The sequence below is a fragment of the Myotis myotis genome, unplaced genomic scaffold (assembly GCF_014108235.1).
Source record: "Myotis myotis isolate mMyoMyo1 unplaced genomic scaffold, mMyoMyo1.p scaffold_m19_p_9, whole genome shotgun sequence".
In the NCBI taxonomy this organism is placed as follows: domain Eukaryota; kingdom Metazoa; phylum Chordata; class Mammalia; order Chiroptera; family Vespertilionidae; genus Myotis; species Myotis myotis.
This window is the reverse complement of record NW_023416401.1, coordinates 82372435-82394392: the sequence shown is the minus strand read 5'-3', so window position 1 is coordinate 82394392 and position 21958 is coordinate 82372435. Positions and strand designations below refer to the sequence as shown.

Here is a 21958-nt window from a genome sequence, read left to right as displayed (position 1 = left end):
TTCTTTATAATTAAGTCAAATCAAATTGTCCTATAATGTCAGTACTGCTGTAATAACAAAAAGCTGACTTTGCCCTCTGTGGTGCTCAGTTACTGTTCCAAAGGCTAACCTAAAATAAGGTTTAACTGACTCTTTCTGTTGTTGTTCAATTGTGTATATAGGCTTTGCACACTTTTATTAAAGTATTTGAATGTATGACCTCATGGGAATATATGTTGGAAGTAAAGGATTCATTACTAATATACTTTCTCCTACTTCACAAGTAGGACTCAAACATCAGAAAAATATACCTTGAATTCATCACCTGTTTTGAAACTAATGACAATGAATGAGCTTGTGATAATCTGGTTGTTAGATGAAGAGATAACATTTCTAGCCACAAGGATGTTCTTTGCCAAAGTTTACAAGAGGAATAGTCATACCAGAAGTAGATAATCCAGCCTGACTTAAATTTTATCTGACACAAGAAAGCAGCACATTTATCTTACCAAAAAAAGCAACTTCATTCAATAATGAAGGACTTAGCTATGGAAGTTATTGTACTTGCCATTGTTAATTTGACTTGAACAAGTTTAGTAATATTAAAAAACGCAGACACAGTTATTAGTCACTTAGGGAATACCATTAAGTGAGATTCCCACTTTCAGAGATTCTGCGATCCATATTGCAATCAGTTGTCATACAACTGAAGCCCTGAAGAAGGTGAGGGAGCATGACTGATGGGTATCTGGGGAAGGGTGTTTCAGGCAGAGGGAATAGCAAGTACAAAGGCCCAGAAGCAGGACCTTTGTCTGAGTATGCCCTGAGTATGTATGTGGTTATTGTTTTGTTTTGCTGTGCAAATAATAAGAGAGGTTAAAAAAAAAAAAAAAAAGGCAGGAAATAAGAAAAGGGGGAAAAAATCACCCATAATCTTTGTACCAAGAGGTAACCACTGTTGCTATCTTGGTCTGTTTCCTTTCCAATTTAAGCTTAAGATGTCACTTAGCATGTGTATTAGTTTACTAGGGCTGCATAACAAAATACCAGACTGGGTGGCTTAAACAACAGAATTTATTTGCTCAAGAAGTAAAAAAAAATCAGTGTCAGCAGGTTTGGTTGCTTCTGAAGCCTCTCCCATTGGCTTGCAGATGGCTGCCTTCTCACTGTGTCCTCATCACATGGTCTTTACTCCATGCAAAGGTGCATCCTTATTGTCTCTGTGTCTACGTTTCTTCTTTTAAGGACATCAGTTAAATTGGATTAGCACCCATCCTAATGGTCTCACTTTAACTTAATCCGTTCTTTAAAAGCACTGTTTTGAAATACGGTCACATTCTGAGGTGCTGGGAGTTAGGGCTTCAACATGAATTTAAGAGGACATATGTCAGCCCATTACACCATCTGTGATCAGGTATTCAGATATCTATCAGTCTTCCTATCAATATAATTCTATGCTCTTTGTTGACTATTCATTTGTATGAGTTTAGGTTTATAAATTAACCAATTAGTAATGCACAGTGATTTTTCCCCCTAATCCAAATTAGTTAGGATTATTAAAGATTTACATTTAACTCTTTGAACAAAAGATGTATTCTCTGACTCTTTGCTTATAATGTCACAAACATCCTTCAGTTTTGTGTTTGCTGGAGACTTAATCCACAATAGTTAAATAATCCACTTGGCTGTTGTATGGATGAAAAATGCAGTGTTTCCCAGAGAAGCCATTCAAGTATGCTTTCAGGTTTTTGCTTACATTTATTTTATTTTTTAAATATATTTTTATTGATTTCAGAGAGGGAGAGATAGAAACATCAATGGTGAGAGAGAATCATTGCTCGGCTGCCTCATGCACGCCCCCTACTGGGGATCGAGCCCGCAACCTGGGCATGTATCCTTGATGGGAATGGAACCTGGGACCCTTTAGTCCGCAGGCAGACACTCTATCCACTGAACCAAACCAGCAAGGGCACTTACATTTATTTTACAAGGAAAATTTTACCAAAATGAGAAGTTAGTATAATATTACTTGCCCTAAATAAGTTATTCTTAAAAATAAATACACGACTGTAAAAGCAAGTTCATTCATGTGCACCTACAATCATCTAATGTGGTGTTCAAACCAAAAGCCTGGGGGTCATAGTTTACTCCTCTTTCTCTCATGTGTCATAGGCAACCTGACAACAAATCTTACCAGTTCAGATTTCTAAATATCTAGAATTGTGCTACTTCTCACCACCTTCACTGCCATTACCCTGGTCCAAGCCAGTATTATCTTTTGCAGGATTCTTGGAATAGCCTCCTAGCTGTTTCTGCCCTAGCTCCCTTCACTGTGTTCTTCACACAGTAGTCAGAGGGATCCTGTTAAAACAAGTCAGATTCTGTTACTCTTCTGTTTAGAACTCCAGTGGCTTTTTTATGTCACTCAATGATAGTTGAAGTCCCTAATTTTCTGCTGCAGCTGATTTGGCATGGTTGCTCTTCTTTGACGCTGTGGGCAAGGTCCTCCTTCAGGGCTTTTGCACTTGCCTATTTCCTCTGCCTGGAAGATTCCCTCCCACTCCCCCTCCATATGTCAGGCTCCCTCATTTTCAGGTCTGTAGTCATGACTCCTGATTGCAGTAAGACTTGCCTTGATCACCCTATTTAAAATTGTAACTCCTCCTTTTATTACTTTGTGCTCCAGAACAGTACCATCTCTCATACTACATAATTTGCATGTTTATTTTATCAATTATATGTGTCCCACTAGAGTGTAAGCACCATGAGGGCAGGCATTTTTGTTTTGTTCACTACTTATTCCCCATTGCCTAGGAAAGTGTCTGAGATAGAGTCGATGCTCAGATATTTATTCAAATTGAATTAATAGTAGCATGCATCCCACACTTTGGGAAATACTGAGATATACCGGGAACTTCTTCCACCATCTTGAGTCCCTTTAGTAGGTCTTTGTTCACAGTCCTATGTTGAGCTACTTGTCTCCTAGAGTCTAGCCAGTTGGGGGGCTCAGCATTTAAGGCAAAGAAAGCTTGTGACTTGCCTGGATCCTGAGTTTTATCCAGAGGAATAGTCCAAATTCCAGGGAAAGAGGTGGGAGGAAGGAGAGATAGTCAGGACTGGTTGGGAGAGCAACCCTAGGAGAGTTGCTCTGTGCCCTCCTACAGCCTCATCCCTCTCTGGCCCCTGGAAGATACCCAGGAACGGCTCAAGCCTCAGTCTAAACTCAGGAGTAGTGGCTGGAACCTGTGAGGTGTGTACTTCCTTGTCAGGCTTTGAGTTTTTAGAAACGAAACAAGTATATCAGAGAACTGACTACCCTCTTTTAGCTTCTCTTTTAAGAGAGAAACTATGGCTTAAATAATTGAAAATGTTTTCCTTGGTGCCTTTGATTGACTCTTAGTGATCAAGAAGACATTGTTGTTATTTGATGCAGTCAGGACAACTCTTCCTCCTAAGGAGTTTGAGCGTCATTCTAACAAATGAGCACAGAAATGTGTAATAAGATCAAAACAAAAGAAATCGCTTCTTGTCTTCAAGGCACTTTTTTTAGCAATTGATATTGATGGTTTTCATCTAATTAATGGACCCAAATGAATCAGCATTTCCACATGTAATCCCTTTATGAAGTTCGTCAAAGACACGGAAATGGGGTGGGGTGGGGTGACTTTCTAGTTTTGAGTATGTCTTTCTTGGTTCAGTTGTCACTTCACCTGTAACAAAACCATAAGCCCCTTCCTTCTGGTTGTGCTGGTCGATTACAAATAGATTGGAAAGCAGCAAATTTGAGGTGCAACAACTTTCAGTATTATTTGCATGTTAGCATCTTCATTCCCAGGTAGTGATAATGAGCAACTAACTCTAGGTTTACAAGTTCCCCTGGAGTTGCTAGTATCTTGAATTTCTTTCCATTTATTTTAGGAGTAAAAGTCCCTCGCAATTTTCGACTGTTGGAAGAACTCGAAGAAGGCCAGAAAGGAGTAGGAGATGGCACAGTTAGCTGGGGTCTAGAAGATGACGAAGACATGACACTTACAAGATGGACAGGGATGATAATTGGGCCTCCAAGAGTAAGCGTCGAGCTACGGCTATAAATGTCAATGTCTTAAATTCACTGTGCCTCCTTTTAAAAAATATTACCTTATCACGGAAAAAGCTCACCAATGGTATATTTTCTGAAATGTGGCTATTCTTTTTTGACCAGTTTCAGTTTATATATTTGAACCTCCTCAGATGCTGTTTAATCCCTCTAAATGGTAAGCAAAAACCTGTTTAGACTCATAGTGTGAATTTACATGACAATGTAGACAGTGAGGTTTGAGGTAATTGTACCCTCAGCTGTAGTTTAGAACAAACTCGGGTTTATCAGATAAAAGGCTCCAGATGTAGCCAACATACCTGAAGACAGTGTCCAGATGAACCTTGGAAAGCCTTCACAGTTGTGGTTTTTATTCATTGTTCTAATATGCATCTGTATCCTAATTTTGGGGGCCACTCAACGAAGGGTTATTGCCTGCCTGGTCCACTCTGATCTATTCCAGGCACTCTTAGGCCCAGAGGCCTTTGCAAAGAAGAAGATGGTAGAAAATGACCTCTCTTTTAGAGCCTTCTGATTTGTGAGAGTTCCCAGTCTTCATAAAATCAGCTAACTTTTTTATTAATGACACATAGTAAGCTCCGCAGAAATGTCATTTAATTCTTGTAAGAACCTGTTGTTAGGTGCTACTGTTGTGTAGTTGCATTCTGTTTTACAGATGAAGAAACAGATTCACAGATGTTATTTGCCCAAAGTCACATCGCTAATTCCCAAAACAGGACTAACTCCAGAGCCTGTGCTCTTAACCACTCTCCTGCATTGTGTCCCTCCTGTTTTAGTTTGAGTTTTCCTCTGTTCCCAGTATAGTATCATCCAGTTTAAGTAGTAATGTGATGTAGGAGTGAAGAAATAGAATACCATAATGTGGTACATTTTCAGACAAGCAGTAGAAGATTCAGCCTGAATGCAGCTGGGCCTTTCCTGTGTCTGCTTGTGCTTAAGGATGATTATGTTCATTCTTTTCTCTGCGTGTAAGGCTCTGCACCACCTCTGCAGGTGTTAGAAAGTCACCTGGGATGTGGCCCCAACCGAAAAGAAAGTGTCCTGCTCATAAAGTGTTAGGACAATTTAATGTTGATCTTGGGCTGTCACACACTCATGGCAAATGACTGACTTTGCCACTTAATGTAACTTCCTGAGTCATTTTAGTAACACTATCGTTTTGTTTTGGAGGTTTTTAAAAAAATCCGTTTTTACTCATCTCTTGATCTTTTTTTAAATCTATGAAAACCAGGATCTTCTGGACCTGTTAAATACTGGGGAAAACCTGATCTAGAAAACTCATTTCTTCATGGAGATCATTTTTCTTGCTGTCTCTGAAAGTCCATTGTATGGTGATAGCTCCCTTCACTACATTTCATCTCTTTCTAAGAGTGGTTTAGATTTCTTGAGGATGAGAACTGTTACTCCTTAATCTCCAGAACACCTGGAAATGACTAAGAATGGGCTAGTTGTTCAGTAGATTTGTTAATCAACAGATTGGTTTTCAGGTTCTAACAACCTAATAGTGAACCCAAGTGCACAACATTGTGAATACACTAAATACCACTGAATTATACACTTAAACAAATAAAATGAACCACTAAGTTCTGTTGAAAATATTCTGTTATACCTAAAGCACTTTAGATCACCTTGAGCTTTAGTTTCTCTCTTTCAAAAGGGGCTAACTTTTCATGAAATAATTTCAGTATGCAAGATACCTTCCATACATCCTTTTTTAAAAATAACAGCTTTATTGAGATATAATTTACATATAGAATTCACTTACCATAGAATACACCTTTAAAATATAAAAAACCAGTTCAGTGGTTTTTTTTTTTTTATTATTATATTTTAATTATCCCAGAAATAAACCCCATCCCTGTTGGCAGTCACTCCCATTCTGTCCCCCACTCCTCACCCTTGACAATCACTAATTTACTTTCTATCTCTATGAATTTATTTGTTATAGATGTTTCATATAAATGGAATTATATAATATGTGATCTTTTATGACTGCCTTTTACTTACTGTAATGTTTTCAAGGTTCATCCATGTAATAGCATGTAAATTTTTATGACTGAATAATATTCCATTATATGGATATACCATATTTGTTTTTCCATTAATTAGTTGATGGATATTTGTATTTTTCCAATCATGAAAAATGCTGCTATGAACATTTGTGCACAGGTTTTTGTGTGGACTAATATTTTTGATTCTCTTTATACCTAGGATGGAATTGTTGGATAATATGGTAATTCTGTGTTTAACATGTTAAAGAACTGCCCAAACTGTTTTTCAAAGTGGCTGCACCATTTTATTACATTTGCACCAGTAACACAATAGAGTTTCAATTTCTCTACATCCTCAGTTATTGTCTCTCTTTTTACTCCTATGATTTTGTTGCCCTGACTTTGCAAGGTTAAAAGCAAAGTCATAAAAGGAACTATTTGCTTCTGCGTGGTTCCTGTGACCAGTATGTTTTAAGATTAGAATACAAGGTATATGCAGTTATTAAAGCATCTAATAGAGCACTTGAGTAACTCATTTCCCTATTAAATTTTTATTATTGTATTATTAAAAAGAAAATCCATTAAAATTTAAAAGATGCAGCCCTAGCCAGTTTGGCTTATGGTTAAGAGTGTTGGCCCATGGACTGAAAGGTTGCAGGTTTGACTCCGGTCAAGGGCACGTACCTCGGTTGCAGGCTCGATTCCTGGCCATGGTTGGGCGAGGGAGGGAACCAATCGATGTCTCTCTCTCACATTGATGTTTTTCTCTCTGTGTCTCTCCCCCTTGCTTCCACTCTCTCTAAAAATCAATAAAAAAAATATCCTCAGGTGAGGATTTAAAAATAATTTTTTTTTAAATGTATGCCATATAATCCAGCAATTCTGCTGGGAATTAACTCAGTTTATCTTGAATGTATTGCCCAAAAGCCTATGTATACAAAGTTATTTCATGCAGCATTTTCAATAGTAGCAAAATATTGTAAACTGCCTCAGGGTCTTTCAGTTGACCATATTATGTGCTGTTTAGCTGTTCAGATGAATGAAACAAATTTATGTGCTGCAAATGGGACAATCCCTATGATATTTAAGTGAAAAAGTGAGGTGCACTGCTCTCCCTCTTCCCCAAATTGGCCAGAGGTGACCTTTGAAAATTTTCTAGTCACTTGACCCAGAAAACCCCACAAAATCTTGCAAATCAAGAGGCTCAAATCTTCATGTTCACTTTAAGAACACTCATGAGACTGCCCAGACCATGAAGGGTATGCATATTTGAAAAGCCACCAAGTATCTGAGGGATGTCACTTTACAGCAGCAATGTGTGCCCTTCCGTCATTAAAATGGTGGAGTGGGTTGGTGTGCCCAGGCAGAACAGTGGGGCTCGACGCAGGGTTGGTGGCCCAAAAGAGTGCTGAATTTTTGCTGCACGTGCTTAAAAATGCAGACAGCAATGCTGAACTTAAGGGTTTAGATGTAGATTCTTTAGTCATTGAGCACATCCAGGTGAAAAAAGCTCCCAAGATGCAGCATAAAATGTACAGAGCTCATGGGCGGGTTAACCCATACATGAGCTCTCCCTGCCACATTGAGATGATCCTTACTGAAAAAGAGCACATTGTTTGTAAACCAGAAGAGGAGGTTGCACAGAAGAAGACATCCCAGAAGAAGCTGAAGAAACAAAAAATTATGGTCCCGGAGTAAATTCAGCATAAAATAAATACTAATACAAGTAAAAGAAAAAAAGTGAGGTGCAAAGCCGTATATAGAATGTGCTGCCACATGGAATGGGGGCCATGGAGGGAGAGGAACAGGTCGTACATCAGTACTTGTGCTCTTGTGTGCTTCAGTACTTACAAAGCACATAAAAGACATTGGTGACAGTGTTTGCCTTCTTCCAAAGGGATCTGGCTGGCTGGAGCCAGGGTGGAAAGGAGACTTACTTTTTACCATATACTGGTATCTTTTTGTGCTCTGAGTATGCTTTATTTATATGTTAGCTATTTGAATGCTTTTTTTAAAAAAAAAAAAAAAAAAGGGAAAGCAAGTTCTCCAAACCCAAATCCACCCAAGTGCCCCTTGTAAAATTCAGCCAAATGTCTAACTGTTCACAGCATTAGATGTGCAGTTCTGACCACAGAGGTGCTAGCAGTAGCCAGGTTACAGAGCAGGGCTTCTCAGCCTCAGCAGTGACGCACTGGACTGGATCATTCTTTGTTGTTGTGGAGCTGTGCTGTACATTGTGGGGTGTTCAGCATGGTCTCCGCGGACAATATGCCAGCAGCACCTCCCTCCCCCAGTTGTGACAACTGGTTGTTTTTGTGGGTACACAAATACATAGCCTTTCTTTTTTTGTCTTAAGGGAAATATTTCAATCAAGAGACAAAATGTAGAAAAGCAAGCAAGAATTTATTGACTGTAGCAAAAATATATATAGGAGAGTGAAAAAGGGAGGGCCTAAGCGGGGTTTGCTTTGGCTCACTGGAAAGTCAAATGGTAGGGGGCCTTAGAGACAGGTTTAGGGGGTTAGCCTGGGACGAGCTGCCGCTGCCCATTGCTCTGATTGCAAGTCTCATGAGGTCCCTTAGAGATTAGGGCAGCCGTGGGCAAACTACCCGGCCAGTTTGAAATGAATAAAACTAAAAAAAAAAAAAAAAGACCGTACCCTTTTATGTAATGATGTTTACTTTGAATTTATATTAGTTCACACAAACACTCCATCCATGCTTTTGTTCCGGCCCTCCGGTCCAGTTTAAGAACCCATTGTGGATCTTAGATTTTATTTACTTGCTTATTTACTCTGCTGAACAATCTCAAAAAAAAAAAAAAAAGAACCCATTGTGGCCCTCGAGTCAAAAATTTGCCCACCCCTGGATTAGGGGATATGCGCCTGTGGAGGAAGGAAAAGGGAAGAGAATGGCATAGGTTGTGCTCCCTGGAGAGAGAGAGTGCCCAAAAAATACATATCCTTTTTATTTTTTTATTTTTATTTTTTAAATATATTTTTATTTCAGAGAGGAATGGAGAAGGAGAGAGAGATAGAAACATCAATGATGAGAATCATTGATAGGCTGCCTCCTGCACACCCCCTACTTGGGGATCCAGCCCACAACCCGGGCATGTGCCCTTGACCAGAATCGAACCCGGGACCTTTCAGTCCGCAGGCTGATGCTCTCTCCATTGAGCCAAACTGGCTAGAGCTACATATCTTTCTCTTTTTTAAAAAAATATATTTTATTTATTTTTTTTCAGAGAGGAAGGGAGAGGGACAGAGAGTCAGAAACATCAATGAGAGAGAAACATTGATCAGCTGCCTCCTGCACACTCCCCACTGGAGATGTGCCCGCAACCAAGGCACATGCCCTTGACCGGAATCGAACCTGGGACCCTTGAGTCCGCAAGCCGACGCTCTATCCACTGAGCCAAACCGGTTAGGGCTACATATCTTTTTTAATACAATTGAGACCTTGCTCTGTGTAACGTTTTGCAACTTTTTTTTTAACTTAACAAATGATGGATGTCATTCCACATCAGTGCATATTGACCTGTCTCTTTTTTAATAGCTTCAAGTTACATATCTGATGTATGAATATATTCTCAAATTTTTAAAAAACAAAACAGAGTATGGAGTGAGAAGTTCATTTTGTTCCCCTTAACTCTGTGTCAGTCAGGAAAAGAGAAACCATACTAGATATTTCAACAAAGATAATTTAATATAGGAAGTTGATCAAATAGATATTGGACTGCAAAAAGGCAACACAAAGGTAACACTATAGAAAACATTAGCCACTCTCTGGGGCTGGGCGGGCAGGGGAGGAGGCTAGGGCCATCAGAACCCAGCACTGGAGAAGGCCAGAGGGACTGGTTAGGAGTGCGCTAGAGGCCAGAAGCAGCTCTTGCTGCCAAGAGGAGGGGCTCGTGCTGGGGTGACACTGACAAAAACAGAAAGTAAATGGGAAGGGGCAAACGTCTCTTCTCCTTTGTACTGTATTAGTATTGTGTGGTTAACTTGACAGTTTAGTCTTCAGGTTGTAGAATATCCCTGTAGCACTAGGGTTGAAGAGAGAAATGAGTAATTACTATGGCCTCTGGATGGGTCCTGTGGCTCACTCAGAAGGATACTCTGACTGGTGGACAGAGCGAGTTTGTGTACAATGGAAATGGTGTCTTGTCACTGTGTAGAGGGCGTGTGCAGGTGCTGGTTAGTAAGCTCCAAGCCCACCTCTCTGCTCTGCTTTGGATACTACAAACTACATCTTTCCTTTGTCAGCTGCTTCCTGTTGGCTTTCTCTGTTCAGGACATAGGAGAGGGCCTGAAAGGCAGGGAGAAGGGACTGTTCTGTCTCTGCCACTCTGGTAATAGCCCTTCATTCAAGCATCACCTATGGGTTCCAGCCTCAGCTTTGGGGGACACTCCCAGCACCAGCCTCACAGCGCCCCCTCCTCAGAGTTCTTTGTTCAGCTCCAGAGACCACTCCTCTGAGCCTCTAGGTCTCATCAACTGCAGCCTGTTCCCTTTGTTCCCCCAACCTTAAGGGTTACCACCTGCTCCCTGCAGTTATTGCCCCTGTGTTAGCTCATGTTCCCTTTTTAAAGTTTTTTTTCAGTCCAGTGACACTGATGTAGCTGATTCCCTATATTAAATTCTCTGTTAAAATCCTAGTGCTGTGTCTTTTCTCCTGGCTTACCCCTTACTGCCGCAAATAACTATATAAGTTTCGAATTGAGAAGCGGATAATGTTTAGATGGCCTAGTATCACCATTTTATTATATGTTAATTTAGATTTTTTAATTTTCTTTTCATATTTTTAAGTCAATGCCGTTTCCCTTTACTCATACCGTATACTTTTCAAATAAATTTTAATTTATAATAGTCTTACAGAAAAGTTGCAAAAGTAGTACAGAAAGTTCCCATACACCTCCCTCCTGTTTCCCTTATTGTTAGTATCTTATATTAATGTTCTAATGTGGTACATTTGTAAGAACCAGTAAACAAATATTGATACATTATTATTAACTAAAGTCCATAATTTATTCAGGTATTCTTAGTCTTTATCTTATGTCTATTTTCCGTTTCAGAATTCTACCCAAGATACTATATTATATTTTGTCGTCATATCCTGGGCTCCTTGAGACTGTGACAATTTTAGGTTTTTCTTGCCCTTGTTAATGTTGAGGGGTACTGGTCAAATATTTTATAGAATTTCTCTCTGTTGAGATAGATAGATAGATATAGATATAGATATAGATAGATATAGATATAGATATAGATATAGATATAGATATAGATATAGATATATTTGGGTCCAGGAAAAGCTTGTAATCTCTAGGCTCTGGACCTGTTGTGCCTAATGGAGAAATAGCCTGTGTGCCCATAAATACACCCAGAATTGGAGGGAGGCATCTGTTTGTTTTTATAGGTTGTACATACTCTGCAACTTGCTGGCTATACCACCAGCTTTGCCTTGGCTGTGTGCATGTGTGTGTGCACTGCCTCAGCCTTTGAAGAGGCTACAAAGTATCTTATTATATGAATATGCCATAGTTAGTCCCTTGCATGTAGACATTGAGATTATTTATAGTTGTTTTTACTGTTGCAGACAGTGCTTCACATTTTTGTGCACAAGTATGAGTCTGCCTGTAGGAAATTCCTAGAAATGCTCTTGCTGGTCTGAGCATGCCTGGTTCACATTTTGATAGGCACTGCCAAATTGTCCCATGAAGCTCAAGCCACATCAACAACGTGGGAAGTGTTGTTTCATGACCAAATAACGAATCTTAAGAACTGTGTACCATACAGAGACAGAATATTCTAACAGCTCTCCATCAGGCACATTTCCTTTTTTCCATGGAACCTTTTTAGGAGGTCCCTGAGCACTCACACACAAAAGAAGAAAACCAGAACCCTGTTGGGTTTGTTTGTTTGTTTGTTTGTTTGTTTGTTTTCTAACAGCCACAGTAGTTTATTTATGATTTAAGTCTTTATAAGATATTTGCAAGACAACCAATTTTACACATCAGAAATGGTATCAAAAGTATGAATTACAACACAGACAACAATATGAAATGGGCTTAAAACAAAGCTGAAGTGGACAGACAAGCAGTTTCTCTTTAATTTATTAACACTAGTTTAAACTTTGTTAAAGAAAGAAACAAAGATCTATGTTTTAGGAGAACTGCAGGGCCATCAGTTGAAGACTGAATTTCACAGCATTGTACCCTATGTAGAGAAAAAATAAGATGAATTTTCCCCACACACACATAACACACTGTAATTTCACTCTTGGAACTTTGTTAATCTCTCCAAAATCCTTCTCAACAAACCTCAATATATCCAAATCAAAGGAAAATTGATCTAAAAGAGGGGACAATAAAATAAGAGGTTCTAGGTAGAGGGAGAACCAAGGATATAGAATCACTTAAGACTGACCAGATAGCACCTCTTCATCTAGCTCAAGTTCAGAATCTGGGGAGTCCCCTAGATAGGGCACAAACACAAGATTAATTTTCTAACTCATATCCAAATTATAGGACCCTGTTTTTTATAAAAAATCTTACTTTGGGCTTTCTAATGACCCTTCAGGGGTCTCTATGTTTACCTGACTTGAGCCATTTTACTAGTATACTGTGTTCCAATGAAATTTCCAGTTGAACATCAGTGGTCAGAATTCAGTGTTTCATTTTTTCTTTCTAAGAAATTAGTCATAGCATGGATGTTTTAAAATTAGACTTCATAGTGTCAAAAGTAATATTAAGATTTAATTTGTGTAATAATCAGAATCCTATTAATAAACTGCCCACCTTTTTAACCATTTTTATATTATTGTCAATAGATATCAGTGAAATTTTATCAATACTGATAAGCCACAAAATATACCAATAGATTAATATATTAGTGCATCAGAGCTTCCAAAATGTGGTATCAAATATTTTAAAAGACTTTGTGACTTTGGCAATTACCTTGTGCCCATACCCTGAGGACTTTTTTAATGTAAGAAATTCTGTCTTTGAGTTTTATGACAGGCAAAACCATTGAGCTTGAATGCAGGATACACATAGGGACAGATCTGGGGCCCATGTAGACAACAGGTACTTAGTGTGTAGTTGCTGGTAGAGGCTGTGCTAGGGTAGACCTTTTATAGTGTCCATAAATCTGTGGAAATCATGTCCCTGTTTGCTTCCTACTTGTTATGTTTACTGAGTGGGGTTTTTTCCTCTGAGGAAACTCCTTAATGGCAACAAGCTGCTCATTTTACATGAATATGAAGGGCAACATTCATTCATTCAGTGAACATTTGAATACTAATTCTGTTGGGGTCCTGTCCTTGTTCTGTTTGATGCGGGAGGCTTGATACCAGACTGGGTGTGAGTCTTCAGAGGGGGCCCCCGGTCAGTAGGACTTATGAGAGGAAAGTTCACTTGAGCCTGGGAGCTGCAGATGCAGAGGAGGGACTGGTATAAGGGCCCCAAGATAGAGAGAACTTGACGCGTTTGATGAGTAAGGAGGCCAGAGGGCCTGGACGAGGAGGCAGAAAATAAAAGGAGAGGAAGGCAAAGGTGCACAGGGTCCCATTCAGAAACTTTGGTTTTCTTATCGGGTAACTAGGAAGCCAGTAGAAAGGCTAAGTCTGAAAATACAGTTTCTGGATTTAAAAGGTCAGTGAGGTTGCTGTATGGGGAACAGATTGTAGGGAGCTAAAGAAAAATCAGACTTGGAAGATTCAGATGAGGTACAGTGGTGGAAGAAAGTGGGTGGATGTGAGATTTTTTGATGATGAGAAGGCAGGGGGTACCGGAAAAGGGAATCATGGATGGCTGCTAAGTTTTTGCTTTAACTAACTGCCAGATGGTGGAACAGGTTGAGGGTGGGTGGAAATCCAGATTTGAGTTTTGGTTTCGTTATATAGTCTCTTTTAAGTGGATGTGAAGGGTTTCTATGGGTATATTATCAATACCTTCTGAATCTTAAAATGTTCCAGTTTTTTTTTATTAGGGACAGGCCAGTATTTAGACCAGTGGTTCTCAACCTTCCTAATGCCGCAACCCTTTAAATACAGTTCCTCGTGATGTGGTGACCCCCAATTTCATTGTTACAAATTGAACATACTTAAAGCATAGTGATTAATCACAAAAACAATATGTAATTATATATGTGTTTTCCTGTGGTCTTAGGCAACTCCTGTGAAAGGGTCGTTCGACCCCCAAAGGGGTCGCGACCCACAGGTTGAGAACCGCTGATTTAGACCAAGTATGTCAAACTCAAAGGCTAACACGGGCTAAATAAACAAGGTTTAAGTTTATGTGAGCTGTCCTGGTTGGTTTGGCTCAGTGGATAGAGTGTAGGCCTGAGGACTGAAGGGTCCTGGGTTCTATTCCAGTCAAGGGCACATGCCTGGGTTGAGGGCTTGGTCCCCAGTAGGGGGCGTGCAGGAGGCCAACTGATCAATGATTCTCATCGATGTTTCCATCTCTCCCTCTTCCTTCCTCTCTGAAATATATTCTTTTTCTTTTTCTTTATTTTTCTTTTCATTTTATTTTATTGCTTAAAGTATTATAAGAGTATTAAATAAGTCTCCTTCCCCCCCACCCTTGACATCCCCCCGGCTTCCCCTACCCCCCAGTGGCTTGTGTCCTTTGGTTATACAAGTCCTTGAAATATATATTTTTTAAAAGTTTATGTGGACCGCAAAAAAACAAAAGCTTCAGTTTTCATAGAAACATAGGTTTATTTTGATAGAGACATGTTGAATACAGAGGGCTGAAATAAATGAATAATCGTCAATATAAAATAATAGAACATTTTAATAAAAATATTTTTTCTTGAACATTAACTTACCAGGCACTGAATAACTGCACAAATTAATAAGTGTAACGCAAATAAACCTCTATTTTTCTTGTTCTCCGAATTGAGCACACCAAACAAGTCAGTCCAAGACTAATAATGTGGCAATCGGCTGCTAATATATTCGCTGCTAGTATTAGTGGGGAGAAATGGTGCACCTGCAAGTAAGGTACATAAGGGAAATGAATGCAGCATGCTTGTAGTAATCAGCAATTAATGTTGTAGTTCGTTATTAATAATTAAGTATAACAGGATATTGTAAAAATTAAGTTACGAACTTTTTATTAAAACGTTTCTTACATAGCGTTATATTGGCTGGGCCGCAAAAATATTTGTTGTGGGCCGCAAGTTTGACATGCTTGATTTAGACACAGTGTTTTCAGGGGTTTAAATCACATCTTCTAATTTATTTTTCCAAGGACCGCTAGATGTCGCTGTTTACAAAGAAACAGTTATTTGTGCAGCATGCAATGAGGAAAGGGCACAGGTGCCTCAGAAGGGAACCATAGGAGGGTACCTTCAAGGGTGCCACCTGATGGGGAGACGTCACCACAGTGTGGTCTTCAGACACAAGTGATAACAATGTGATTTTTTTGTTGTTGTTTTGTTTTGTTTTAAACATGTTTTATTGATTTCTGAGAAGGGAGAGGGAGAGAGAGAGAAACATCAATGATGAGAGCATCATCAATCGGCTGCCCCCTACTGGGAATTGAGCCCGCTTCCCAGGCACGGGCCCTGACCTGGAATCGAACCATCGAACCATTAAGGGATGACCCTCAACAACTGAGCCACACCGGTCGGGCAGCGTCATGTTGTTTATTCTTTCTTCCTGGGCCATGGTTCTCATTTCAATGTTACATTACACAAATTGCTTATTCCAACCAAATTGAATTTCCTGGGAAGATTTGGGAGGAAAAATGGCAGAAAGGCCCATGGTCTCCTAGTGACAGGATGGTCTAGTGACAAGGGCTCCTAGAATCTCCTTAAACCAGGAGGTGGCATGACAGTTGTCAGAGGACAATAAAGGCCTTTCTTCCTGAAAACAGCTCTACAAGTGGGTTTGCTTATGCTTGGTGTTGTCAAGCATGGCATTCGGAAGAGATCCGTTTCCTTAGTTATGTTCTTAGAATAGTTTTAAGTTTGATTAGCAGCAAGGGTCAGTCCTGACTCCATCAGCGAGTATAGTTCACGAGACCCAGACAATGTGATTTAATATAGGATAGAACGCTGTAGATTAGCCTTCTGTCCGATATAATATTTGAACTGGGAGGTGTTTGACTAGGTAATGCTTGAACAGTCTTAAAGGTGGGTAGCTCAGGTGGGGGCCAGGGTACTGTAGGCAGAAGGAACACCTGGCAATGGCAGCACATTTTACAGCTTATTGGGTAGACATTGCAGTGAAAAGTTCATTGACGTGGGGCATTGGATTTTTACAGTGTTTCCCAACAAAAGCACGGCTGGTGTTTGAAGAAGGAATATTCTTTTGTGCAGGCCTGGTGACCTTGGCGTCCCCCCTTCCTCCCCCGAACACACACACATATGCTAAAGACTGGTAATCTCTTGGGCCATTGTAAAAATAGCAAGGGAGGGTTGGTACCTGCCCTCTGAGATCCCTTGTGCAGTGCACAGCCCCAGAGTGATGATGAAGTGGGGAAGCAGCTCTCATATCTGTACCCGTCTGCATCCCCACCCCTATCTTCTGCTTAATTTTTGAAGTTCTGTAAAGAGGAGATGCCTGTTCTGTGCTTTGGACGTATTGACACTTAATGCATTGGCTATGATCCTAGAGTGGATAGACATAGAGTGTGGCTTCCCAGAATAGAGAACACTCTTAACACACCATCCCCAGAGTGTAGGGCAGCTCTGCAAAGTAGAAAAATTAACATAAAAACAGGTCCACCTGATTGGACTTAATAATACTAACTTAAAACTTTAGTTCCTGGCTGGAGTGGCTCAGTTGGTTGAGTCATCAAAAGGCTGCCGGTTCAATTCCTGGTCGGGCACATACCTGAATTGCAAGTTTAACCCCCACTCAGGGCATGTACAGAAGGCAACTGATCAATGTCCCTCACCCCCCTCCCATTCTCTAAGCATGTCCTTGGGTGAGGATTTAAAAAAAAAAAAAATGTAATGATGCTAACTTTTTCCCAAGGCCAGAATACACAGACACTAGTGTAGGGACTAGTTACCACTGACATTTCAAATAGCAGGTAGACTGCGTAATGGAAGCAGATGCACCTGTTCTGCAGTCGGGGGTATTGGGCTTTCAGAAGGTGTGCCTTTTTGTTGAATTCTCTGTAATTGCCTGACATCTCTACCCTTCTTTTCCAGACAATTTATGAAAACCGAATATACAGCCTTAAAATAGAATGTGGACCTAAATACCCAGAAGCACCCCCCTTTGTAAGATTTGTAACAAAAATTAATATGAATGGAGTTAATAGTTCTAATGGAGTGGTAAGTTGTTTTTTCTGCCCCTACTTGTTTCCCAGGATTGAGAAATGCCTTGTACTTTTAGGCCTGATCCCACGTGTTCATTGGTTATGTGATGATAACGTATATTGTAGTATGAACATTTGGGGTGGGGTCACGCATCTGGGCCGGCACTGTGCTCATCACTTTGATATATGAGCTCATCAGTCCTCATGCTATACCCCTATGAGGTAGAAATGAGGACACTGAGGCACAGAGGTGAAAGATCTTGCTCAGGGTCACACTTTGGCCTAATTTGTGGATCACTGGCATATAATTTTTTTTAATGTCCTTGCTTTCTTTAACTTATTTTTACTACCATAAATGAAAACCAGTCTCACTTGGCATAAGGCAGTAATGGCAACAAGAAATACTACAAAACCAAAGCAAAGTTAATAAATTTTTCCTCCTTATGTTCTTTGCCAAGGGCTTGGAGCCTTTGAGGCCTGCTCTCTTGTTCAAAGGGGAGATCAGCAGGTGTTCGAGGGTATGGCATAAGTTAACATCACGTGAGCTAAGCCTTAATTTTGAGGTATTCCAAAGATTTGAGGGGGGCGGGGAAGGGTTGAAAAGATGTGAGCCTTGTACTGTGTGTTCAGTGTTTAATGTTGTATCCAAGTTCCACCTAAAGTCCAGAACCAGAACTTGACCCATGCTTTGGGAAATTTCTTTTAGGGAATGCTGCGTTAACTTGAGAGATTATGACTCTGAGGCAGGCCCTTGTCACTAGAGCTTGGGTCCAGGCCACCCGTTGTCTTTGCTCTTCCGACTGCCCTGCACATCTTTATCATCCACCACCTGGGTGTAGAGTCGAAAAAGGACAAGCCCTGAGCAGCGGCAGCGGCAGCAGCCCGCCCAGAAGCAGGTCATTGTTTTAGAGCTGGTTGGGTTGAGTCTCGTCAAGTATCAGGCCATTTCTCTAAAGGTGGCTTTACTTACCCGTAATTTCCTTCTCCCAAACAGTGAGGGTTTGGGACATAAAAAGGGAAAATCAGACTGGTGGGAGGGATCTTGCAGGTATTCTGCATGTCAGATATTGTATGATCAGCGTATTCAACTTAAAAAAATGAATTTTACTCAAATGTATACTGTAGGTTAACTCCAGTGTACAACAATTCTTTTGTTTGAGAGCCCAGCAGTAATTTGTTTTTATTTGCCTTTTTATAGGTGGACCCACGAGCCATATCAGTGCTAGCGAAATGGCAGAATTCATATAGTATCAAAGTTGTCCTGCAGGAGCTTCGGCGCCTAATGATGTCTAAAGAAAATATGAAACTCCCTCAGCCGCCTGAAGGACAGTGTTACAGCAACTAATCAACAAGAAAGCCACAGGCCCGCCCTTCCCCCACTCGATTTAAGCAGTCTTCATTTTCCACAGTAGTACATTTTCTAGATACGTCTTGTAGACCTCAAAGTACTGGAAAGGAAGCTCCCGCTCAAAGGCAGTTTATCTTAAGATACTGTAAATGATACTAATTTTTTGTCCATTTGAAATATATAAGTTGTGCTATAACAAATCATCCTGTCAAGTGTAACCACTGTCCACATAGTTGAACTTCTGGGATCAAGAAAGTATATTTAAATTGATTCCCATCATAACTGGTGGGGCACATCTAACTCAACTGTGAAAAGACACGTCACACAATCACCTTGCTGCTGATTACATGGCCTGGGGGCTCTGCCTTCTCCCTCTCCTCCCCCTCCCCCTCCCTCCCTGCAACAGCCCTCCAGCTTGGGGCGGCTGGTTAGAGTAGATGTGAAGGTTTCAGGTCACAGCCTGTGGGACTACTGCTGGGTGTGTGTGGGTGCTTCGTTTGCACCCCTGGTTTCTTTTTAAGTCTTAAATGATGCCCCTTCCCCTTCTGAGCCACCATCCTTTTCCCACTCCACTACCACCCTTGGCCGAAGCATAGATTGTAACCCCCTCTGCTCCCCTCCGAAATTGGCCTTTGGTGAGGAATTCAGGGCTTTCCCCATAACTTCCCCCACCACCTTTATATCGAGGGGTGCTGCTTCCTCCTTCCTCCTCTTCAGGTCCCTTTCTTGCACCATCACCACCCAACACTTTCCATGACACTCCCTTGCTTTGGCCAGAAGCCATCAGGTAAGGTTGGAAAGAGTCTCTGACCTCCCTCTTTTAGTTTGGAACCACATTCATTTATTCTCCAGCAGCCCAGGAAATGAAAATTGGGTCCGCAGCCCTGCCGCGCTCTGCTGTCATCATCAGCTGATAGGTTTGTTTGTTAAGCTCAGGAAGGCCACAGAAGACACTTGTAAGCACATGATCCCTTTGAATGAATTTTGTTGTTGTTCCTGTCATTGCTTTTGCTTTTACAAATTGAAGTTTTAAACAGCTCTCATTTGGTCATCTTTGCAATCCATTTGGGTCTAGTTTGGAATCTGACAACTGGAACAAAAAGAACCTTGAATTCGGTGCATACTTTGGTTTTGGTGCTGCAGCTTCTCATGGTCCTCAGCAGGGATTAAGAAAGAACTCGATGTGCACGGCAGAACCCCAAAATTGGCGGGCTTGACTTCCTGGCAAATGGCTGCGTTTTTCCACTTTTCTGTTCAGGACCACTAATTGCTGAGATGTGGATGCATACCGAAATAAAGTGATTCATTGTGTTATAAAGGATTTTTTTTTTTTTTGTAATTTAGTATTCGTGTAAAACCACCTTTTCGAAGCAGCAACTATCAAGTCTGAAAAGCAATTGATGTTTTCATTAATCTTTTTCTGGGGAAAACCTTAGTTGTAAGGATTTAACATCCTGTAAGTAAAGTTTAACATAACAGTATTCCATAAGCAGCCTTTTTATTGTCAGACCATTGCCTGATTTTAATATAATAAAAAGAGTGTGCGTTAATATTTAAGAAGCCCTGCTCTTCTTCCTCGTGGCATATAGCAGGATCAGCGTTCACTAGTCATGTGTTAGATGCTTTGGGGTTCCAGCAGGCCTCCTAATGCTGGGGTTGGCAAAATTTTTCTACAAAGGGCCTAAGTTAGTAAATATTTAGGCTTCGTGGGCCAAGAGGCGAGATCGAAAATATTATGTATTTATGTAATGAGAGAAATTTCCACAAGTTTTTTTATTGATGAAATTCAAAATATAATAATGGAGTATAGTTTTTTTTGTAGTGAGAATTCTTTTTTTAGAGGAGAACGTTTTGCTTAGTTGGAATATAAAGTTTGTATTCCCTATTACCAAATCAGTTGCAGATGTTCATCATTCTTTATTCGAGGGGGTCATACAAATACAGGCAGTGAGCCAGGTGTGACCTGTGGACCATAGTTTGCCAACCTTTGTCCTAAAAGATTGTAGTAAGCAAACGGGGTGGCATTCTTTTTGTTTGTTTTTGTTGTTAATCCTCACCCAAGGATGTTTTTTTCCATTGCTTTTCAGAGAGTGGGAGGGAAGGAAAGAGGGGAAGAGAGAAACATCAATTGGTTGCCTTCCACATGCACACCAACTGCGGGTGGGAGTGAACCCGCAACCCAGGTCCATGCCTTTGACCGGGAATTGAACCCAAGACCCTTTCATACGTAGCACGATGCTCCAACCATGTAGCCACACCAGCCAGGGCAAAGAGGGTGGCATCCCTTGATTTAGTAGCTTTGTGGGACTCTATTCTCCACCAGAAGCTTTATATTGACTGCATTTAGTCTTGGAGGCGAGCGGGGGGGGATTTGAGTAAGGATTTTTCACACATTTTTCTAGTCTATGAAAAGACACTCTTGATCGGATGGTTGACAACTTGTCAGCCATTCACTGTGTGAGGGGTGGAAACATCTGTGGCTGTTTTTACCCAGGATTTGAACTTCCTGCTGTGGTACCAACGGCCAGCAGGCACGCCCTTGGTGTCCTGTGGTAGGAGACAGGCCATTCCCTTGTGGCTGTTGGGGTCAGCTCGGATGTCAGAACCTGGCTGCCTGGAAAGAGCCAGATTGTTTCCTAGTGGGCCACCCTCCAGAAAGGATTGCCCAGTTTCTGCCCTTCGGCCCTCTATCAGCTCTCTGGAGTGAATTGCTGCCTTTCAGCTTCCCTGAAAGAGGACTGGGCCAGGGACATTGTGGTTCTGTGCCCTCAGTCAACTCTCCAAAGGGAGGAAGGACAGCTTCTAAAAGTATTTCAAAACTCTGCTGGAAAGCCCCAAGGCCAGTTCAGGGCTAAATCTAAAGATGGCGTCTCTTCTGTGCTGAGTGACCTCCAGCGAGGAAACAAGTCCGTCTGAAGTCCTAGTGTATCCCTTTGGCCTTCTTGGTAGGCTTCAGGATACTGGCTCGGAGCTTCAGGAGCCCAACTAGAACTTCCTGTGACAACTGCTTGAAACCTCAGGCTGTGGTGGTGTGCCCCACAGTGTGTGACTTGCTCTTTATTGTTACTGGTGGGTTCACAGGTGGCAAGTTTATGGCTGGAGTTTAGGCCCAAACTTAGGACAGAGAAGAAACAGGTGGCCTCCCTGGATCACACTCCAGTTCCCAGCTTATGCCAGGTCTTTGTTCCTGAAACCAGTGATGGGTCTCCCATGACCTCTGACCACAATCTTGAGGTGAGGGCAGGTCCCTTGAGCTGTGTCTCTGCC

General features: G+C 41.0%; 1 protein-coding gene and 1 pseudogene across 4 annotated transcripts in view; both read left to right on the top strand.

The window, feature by feature from the left end:
• UBE2V1 (ubiquitin conjugating enzyme E2 V1) overlaps positions 1–20241 on the top strand; it is a 33710-nt gene extending 13469 nt beyond the window's left edge. The window contains exons 2-6 of one of the 4 annotated variants that reach the window (XR_004970150.1): positions 3898–4046; positions 4181–4232; positions 15322–15475; positions 17234–17359; positions 18542–18682. Coding sequence is in view for 3 of the 4 variants with exons in the window: in XM_036323833.1 (XP_036179726.1) it covers positions 3898–4046; positions 17234–17359; positions 18542–18688 (422 nt within the window). In the remaining variant the exon portion in view is untranslated. Of the gene's footprint in view, positions 1–3897; positions 4047–4180; positions 4233–15321; positions 15487–17233; positions 17360–18541 lie in introns of those variants that run through there. The other 3 variants (XM_036323834.1, XM_036323833.1, XM_036323836.1) reach the window with 3 other exon arrangements.
• Positions 4240–8097, top strand: LOC118663826 (annotated as a pseudogene).
• Positions 20242–21958: the final 1717 nt, after the last annotated feature.